The 8,009-nt window shown below is 35.8% G+C and overlaps 1 protein-coding gene across 2 annotated transcripts in view; it reads right to left on the bottom strand.

Annotated features, from left to right (window-relative positions):
* LOC107092992 overlaps positions 1–5,922 on the bottom strand; it is an 18,311-nt gene extending 12,389 nt beyond the window's left edge. The window contains exons 1-5 of one of the 2 annotated variants that reach the window (XM_015387762.1): positions 5,661–5,922; positions 5,232–5,355; positions 1,701–1,837; positions 1,442–1,611; positions 806–1,001 (exon numbers count right to left, since the gene is read on the bottom strand). In XM_015387762.1, coding sequence (XP_015243248.1) covers positions 806–1,001; positions 1,442–1,611; positions 1,701–1,837; positions 5,232–5,355 — 627 coding nt within the window. In that variant the 5' untranslated portion in view covers positions 5,661–5,922. The remainder of the gene's footprint in view (positions 1–805; positions 1,002–1,441; positions 1,612–1,700; positions 1,838–5,231; positions 5,356–5,660) is intronic. The other variant, XM_015387763.1, reaches the window with a different exon arrangement.
* Positions 5,923–8,009: the final 2,087 nt, after the last annotated feature.

Raw genomic sequence — 8,009 nt, 5'->3', positions numbered from 1 at the left:
TTTATGAATAAATCCAGAACAAAATGTTAGCATTTATTTTACACTTTAATTGTGAAGTCATCAAGAAAAGCTTAGAGTGGGCTTCAATCTTATAACCCAAAAAATGTAGCCATCATTGGATTTGTCCTCAAATAACCTGTTCAGCTAGTTCATCATTAACCTCTTAAGCCACAGGTGGTTCTTCAGAAGTTTGTTCTCAAAATAACCCAAAACTCAAAATAGAGTTAAAATTGGGGAATGTTTCACAGCAGCTGCTATTGTTTCAGGGAAAATCAGGGAGGAAGATAGAAAAATTGGAATTTCTATGAGTTATACATATAACCTTTTCAAAAATTATGAAGACGACCCCTTTGCACCCATACGGTCATATGCAAGCACTCCATGCAGACGCATACAGGGCCAGACTCTAAACATATTCCTACAATCCTCATACATACACTATCCTCCCGGGTTTAGGGGCCAATGTTCTTAGGGGAAACAGGCCCACAGACCTAGGAGGAGATCTTTTTCTCTTTCTTCTTAGATTTTTTTTTGGAGTGCCTAAAGTTTCTGATTCCTATGGTTATGTGTTGTTTTGTTTTTTTTTAACCTGTGTTTGTGATAATGTTCACATCAGTTTTTAGCCAAAAGTCTCATATCTCTGGGGACACCATATATGGCTATGTTCAACAAAAAAAACCTTTGAATGAAGCACCTAGGAAAAAAAATAGAAATTGTTCCCCAAATCCTGAGGGGGGGGGCAGTTTTCCTAAGCTTTACTTCCTAAAGCTTGGGAAGTAAAGCTGAGCCAGAACGTGTGTATTACCTCATTTCCATGGACTGTAACAGGCCGCTTGGTTGGTTCAGCATCTGGGGAAAGCACCAGCTGACCCTCTTCAGTGAGTGAAAAGCATGACATTTCAAAGTGCCGGGAGCAAATATAGGAGTTGGCACGTAGGGAGGCTTCATCCCTCTGAGCCATCTGCAACCACTTCTTGCGCAGTTTCTCATCTTTAGGAAACCTACAGACATAAAGGAGAATCTCTATACGACACATTTAATTTTACCTTAAAAAACAACAACAACAAAAAATGTGTTTTAGTTTATCACAGTGTAGTTTTTATTTATTTACACATAATACTGCTAAAAATGAGTACACTCAAATAACACATCCTAGATCTGAATAAATTAAATATTCTCATTGAATACTTTGTTCTGTTCAAAGTTGAATGTGATGACAACAAAGCTCATCATTGGAAATCAAATTTATTAAAGAATGGAGGTGTAGAAGGAGGTGGAGTTGATTTTATAGAAGTTGGATTTACCTGAAGTTATATTGTTTTTATACGTGTTCCCTTTATTTTTTTGAGCAGTGTACAAACTACACATTCAAGTCAACATTTAACATTCCTTTTAAGACAAAGAAAAGGAGTTTGCTTTCTTGCTTTTTTAAATGTCTGACCTGTGAAAGCTGAGCTCAGGGAAAGCGTAACTGGATGCATCACAGCCATAAACCAGGCAGAAGAGAACAGCTGGTTGGGAAGGATGAGAAGGAATACGGCTTTGACAAGCTGGGCAAGCTTTGACCCATTTTTTCACAGCCTCCGTCACTCCAACCCAGTAGTACATCATCTAGAAAACAAAAATGAAGACAAGATCTGTTTATAAAACGCACTACTAGATCAGCAGCTCTATATAACAGACTAATGGTCCAAACTCACCATAATTTCTCTTACAACCCGTTCTCTGCCGGCATGGTTATTATCATTGTGATAACGTGTCATGATTTCTTGTATTTCCTTGTCACTTCTGACAACACGAAGGAGGCGACCTCTATAAGGGCGCCATAAAAGGCCATCTGAAGAAAGAATGATTGAACAGCTTAGTGATTTTATTTAATTTTTATTTTTTGTATTTAAACAACAGTGTCTTCAGTAAATGGCTTTTCCAGATCAAATTCAAAACAGACCAACACATAAGATCCTTCCTGCCTATAGCTACCGAAACCTACGACATCTCATTGAAAAACTGCCCATGATGCAACATTTAATTTCCCTTTGGTATATTAAAGTATTTTTGAATGGTGTTGAAAAGTGCAAGTCAATGTTGTTTATTAGATGTATAAAAGCAGAATCTTTATCAGTTTGGTACTTTGGAGAATTCAAGAGAGTGTTTAAAGTATGTAGCAGGTGTGGGACGCACAGTTTGGGTTCAATCTTATTGCAAAAGACGGCAACATCTGTAATATTACTTTACAGATATAAAGGCTTGTCTTAGAAAAAACATAAAAATATGATATTCGACTTAGGAAATCCATCTATCCATCCAACTATCCACCAAACCATCCTGCATCCATTCATCCTTCATCATCCATCCATTCTCCATTCATCCATACATAAGTCCACCAAACCATCATCCTGCCATCATCCATCCTCCATCCATCCATTCCTTAAATCCATTCACCAAACTATCATCCATCCAGCACCCATCATAGTTCAATTATCAATAAAAAATAAATAAATAAAAAATGGGGGAGTGGCGGCCTGATGGTTAGGGCATAGAGCTTGAAATCCTGAGGTTCTGAGATTGAGCCCCACTTCCACAGACTGCCACTTAAGGGTCTCTGAGCAAAGACCCTTAACCCCACACTGCTCCCCGAGCGCCGCACAATATCAGCCCACTGCTCCCCAAAGGGATGAGTTAAATGTAGAGGTAAATAACTCTAATGTGAGATCAATAAAGTTAAATTATTATTATCATTATTTTTATCCATCCATTCATTTCCCCATCCATCATCCATCAATTGCTTTATTAAAAAACATATGAAAAACTGAAAGTACTAAAATTAACTGCAAATTATGATTCCCAGATAGATGGATGGCTTCCATTTCATCTGTATCATAGATTATCCTTTTAGAAATAGCAAAATCTAATTAAGTTTTTTTCCACACATATTTTTGACAAAGGCCGAATATTGAAGGTTTTATTTCAAAGCATTGATTCACTGATTTTTACTGTATTGTCTGTGCTTTGAATCTCGCACGTTTCAATCCTAAGTCTCCTGACTGCAAGACTGGCTCTGCAGCTGAGCTGGTTGGCAGAGCTATTTCTGAGTCTTGCTCATTTACAAAACACAAAAGTGCATTTTTAAATACATGTTTTTTCTTGTAAAATATTTTTGAGATTTTATTGCATGTTGCATATCCCAGTAAATCTGTTTAGTCTTTAATCTGCAGCTGTCCTTGCTTCTGTTGAAATATACATAATATTAAGACGTTGACTAAAATAACGATGCTAGAGAAACTAATATTCAAGTAACCTCTGCATGACTTTAAAATCTGCAATTGGGATTTCTAGAACAGGTAAATTTCTGTTAAATAAGAAAACGATAAATATGAGTTAGTTAGTTGCTACAGTGTGTAATTTTCAGCGACATCTAACGTCCAGACTGCAGACCGCAGCAACATGAACATTTCCCCCCCACCGCTTCTCCCCCCCAACAGTACGGCGAGCGCTACGGGACAAAATGTCTTCCACGACGTCCGCATCACCTACCTTCTCAAGTGATGAGGTTTGTTTACATAGATAATTGTACAGATAGTATTTCATTAGTCTGTGTAGGGTATAGATTTCATGTAGACTTAAGATAATAAATATACCCGTTATTTCTTCTACATCGTTGTGACATTTTGGTGAGCTGCTTTGCATGGTGATATAAACAGACGAAGTAATTGTAGTCATTAGTTTAACAGCGAGATTGTGTTCGCTGGAAGAATATATATTCCCCGTTTACAGAGTCCAAGTCTTGTTTGTGGCACGGGGGTTACAAGGCGAGGAAGAGGGAGAGGAAGAGGGCGAGGAAGAGGGCAGAGAGGCCGGGGTGGGCGTGCAGCCAGGGCAAGGCGAGGGAGAGGTGCCAGCGGGGTGACTAGAGCAGAGGAGGAAAGGCTTGAAGATCTCCAAAGGAGCCGGAGAGAAGTAACCGAGGTATATATCCATAAAATTATTTTACAGAAAATTACTGAATCATTACCTGTGAAACGTCAGGGACGTTGCTGAATAAGTATACTGGAGAGTAACAGCATCATCACGTAGCATGTTATTGTAATGGGCGATCTCGCAATCGCTAGTTTGTTGGCTCTGCGCTGCCGTAGCGCAAAGATGTCTGCCTCCATGGCTGCGAGACCAGCTCCTATGTAATTATAACTAACGAATTCTAAGGCAACGCAAATATTAAGGTCCCTGTAATTATTACACACTGTAGCTTTAAACTCTATGTTTTGTCAAATTTATTGTCTTATAATACTATTCTGTTTAGCATAAACACTCCGTTGCTGTTGATTTTTTTTAAAGCCGTGCATGTCTAAAGGCTTTTTCGGTGGCATCTCTTTTTTTTTGTTCTTAACCAACCTGTCTAGTAACTTTTAGTTCAAAATAAAACTCAAAGTAGCTGCCGGTTTAAATTTACTGCTACCATGTGTTGTCTCTTCTCCGATCACTACAGCATACACAGTGAATAACCACCGCCAATCATATAGTCTAATTTATCAAAGAGACAGATTCAGAGCCGTTAGTAAGGAGTCTGACCTGCAGGGCTCTGGACAGATCTAGCGATGTCACATTGGTGGAAACGTTTTAGAAAGAGAGAAAAAACTTTGACTGAAAACGCTCTGAACACAGACAGCTGCGCTGCTCCCAACTTTCTGTTGGCTAAATTACATGAAAGGGGAACAAAAGGACAAATTATTGGTGGGGACTGTCCCCACCAGGATAAAATTGGTAAGACGTGTCCAAATCAGTACTTCAGAAAAGTACGCCAGTGATATTTTTACATGAATAATTGATCAATTGTTGAACACATTTCTCCTTTTTGTTATTTTGTCGGATTCAATGGCACACAAATTCATATTATTAGATAATTTTGCAAGCAATTTTACATTATTGAGTCCTTCATTTATTTCCGTATGCATTTTTAATTGTGGCGGGATTGGTCTTCCATAGAGTGGGACAGATATGTGTAATACCACAGGCAAATGTCAGATTTGACAATAATAGAGTGACAGCCAAGTGGAAAAAACTGTTTAGTTATTTAATTATTTTTTTGGGGGGGGTGTAAACTCCTAATAAACTCTCTAAGACAACTTTTGAATGAATCCTTTTTCTACTAATTTTATTATATACTAAAAACATAAAGCAATGCTTTATAATTGAATTTATGTCAATTTTTTTTTATCATTGCTATATAGAAATACCTTTGTAGATGAAGCGTTTGCTGGCATTATGGATTCCTCTTTTCAAACTTTTAGAAGTATTTTCTCCAAACTTTCCAGTACGAAAATAATGTTCCAATTCATCCAGAAACCCAAATGATGGCATCTATACAGAGGGGAGAAAATGGGGTTAGGCATAGAGAGCATAAATGTTTGAACTATAAGGCAGGAAATGTTTCACTGCAGTGTATTCGACCTATTCATTGCAAAAACACATTATTAACCTTTTTTTTTTTATATTTAAGCAAACTTCTTGCCTCAATTAATGACAAAGTAATTTTAAAAATGTACCACAAATAGCTAATAGGCTAAATAAAAATGTATCTGAGCTACTATAACCTATGCTAGCTGATGTTTCACTTTGGATGTTAGTTTAGTGCTTTAAAATAAAAAATAAAATGAAATACTCACATTATCAGCAGAGAAACTAGTCCTACCTTTGAACGTCTTTCGCAGGGTGAACAACAATCTTCATAACACCGAAACCAATTTCAGGCCAAATCCTAGTAAGGATTACATCTTTTTGAAGCCAAATCTTCCTTATCTAGTACGGTTTTCCTTTCCTTCATCGAAAAATACACTTGATGGCCCTAAAGAAAAGTGTATTAGTATTATACAGTGGATACTTTTGTCGTTTGGTTCCGTGAAGACTTTAGGTTAGCAATGGTCATCGGGTAACTTCCGGTTGGATAATTTCCAAAATAAAAGTCGTGACAACACTGTTAGTGTTGTTATATATATTAATATATGTTGGCCAAAAAAAAAAAAAATAATAATAATAATAATAAATATATATATATAAATAGTATTAAAAAAATGTTACATTTTATAATTGTAAATTTATAGTCAAATGTTGATATTACTGTTTTTATATATTTTTACTATTTTTCAAGGCTGCCCTGAAAAAAAATGAAATCGTCCAGAGAGCTTTTTGTTTTACACTTGTATAAACAAAATGACAAATAAATCTAAATAAAAAAAAAAAATATATATATATATATACAATATAATATACTATATAAAAATGTATATGATATATAATTTTTTTTTATCAGTATAATTGCTTTTCAGATTGGATAACACAGGAAGAGAGGAAGAGAGAGAGAGGAGATGATTGTTTGGCCAAATAGCCTCAGGAAAACCCCTAAAACCAAAAATGTCATAACCGGTTCATTTTATAATTGACATCCCTTTCTTGTCTTTCTCTTTTAAACTACAATAGGCCTATGAGACATACAGCAGATAACACTAAATTACAAAGATTTAAAAAAAAAGCAGACCATTTGCATACAATTGGGTTTAGAATTATGTAGACCTCTGATTGGAGATAATACATTTTAAGATGCTTTTATTCCTGATTGTAAAAGTATTCAAATTTAGAGGACGGGCAAACTTACTAACTTGGATTGTTAGGATAGGAAGGAATCATAAAGGACATGTATATTTCTTCATAAAAAATTTAAAACAATCCAACGCAGGGGATCAATATCCAGGCTGCTGCAAACTCATGTACAGTAGGCAGGGGTATTCACCTTAAAGCTACTTGCGATCCACCATAATAGAAAAGAAGAATAAGAATTCCTTACTTGAATTTGAGGCTGAATATATATCAATTTTTTTTTTTTATTTCACTTAAAGTCATCAATAATATATAAAATATACCAATACACAAACAACTATGCCAGGGGGTATGTCACAATAAACAAGTACAGTCAGGAGGAAAGACAAACTGACCAACATATGTGCTTAGGAGTGTCATATACGTATGTATGTAAACACATATTCATACATATATTCTACAAACCTTCTACAGCATTAAATTGCCCAGAATTTTTGTTTGGAACAGATTGATATGTTTTTTGTGCCTTTTGGTGAGAGTAAGGTTTATAGGTTAGAAAATAATGCTTAAGTTCAATTAAATAAACATTAACGTCTGGCTTTTTTAAAAATTTAAATTCATGGAAATGAAATTTAGCCAAGATAATTAAGAGATTGATAAGAAAAGGTTCAGGAAACATTTTACTTTGGAAACAACCTAAACAAATGTGTAACAGATTCTGGAAGAAGATAACAAAAAGTGCAGTTCACAGTAATATCAGATTTGAACTTTTTAAGGTAGTCTTTGGCTAAATAAATCCTGTGAATGAATTTCAATGAAACTTACTTCACCTTGTTAGTGAGGAGAAAGTGGTTAGGTAAAAGCCAAGTATGTTTCCAGGACACAGCAGCTATAAAACAGTTCCATAACGGTACAACAGTAGGAACAGATGCCACCTCTCTCCAAAAGAGGGATCTGATTGACTTATTGTTCTTACTAAGAGATAAGGGGAGACATATTTTGCCATCAGGAGTGTCCATGGGAGTCAGAGAAGAAGATGAAGAAGAACTGAGTCTTGGCCTCTTTCTGAATAACATGCAAATCCCAGTTGAAATAGCACCAAAAACCTTTGTGTATTCTCTAGAGGAATTAGGAAGTTCACCAGATCATACAGTCAAATTGATTCAAAGTAATTTCCCTCTGGGATTATTAAAGTATTTCTGATTCTGATCTGATTCAAAGTGTTCTACCAAAGGAAAACCAGTTGATTGCATGGGCTCATTGACCCGAAGACTCCAGCAGAACCAAACTCATTGCAAACCGTCATCGGCCACACTTTTATTGGTTTGAGAAGACATTTACAGATGTTATTTGAGAGTTAGGATTCAAGTAAACTAGGGTTGCAACAAAGAAGGGAATAATCAGATTTATATACATTTAAT

This window comes from Cyprinodon variegatus, unplaced genomic scaffold (genome assembly GCF_000732505.1).
Source record: "Cyprinodon variegatus isolate N-32 unplaced genomic scaffold, C_variegatus-1.0 Scaffold403, whole genome shotgun sequence".
In the NCBI taxonomy this organism is placed as follows: Eukaryota; Metazoa; Chordata; class Actinopteri; order Cyprinodontiformes; family Cyprinodontidae; genus Cyprinodon; species Cyprinodon variegatus.
Note: the sequence above shows the minus strand (reverse complement) of the source record. Positions and strands in the feature narration are given on the sequence as shown.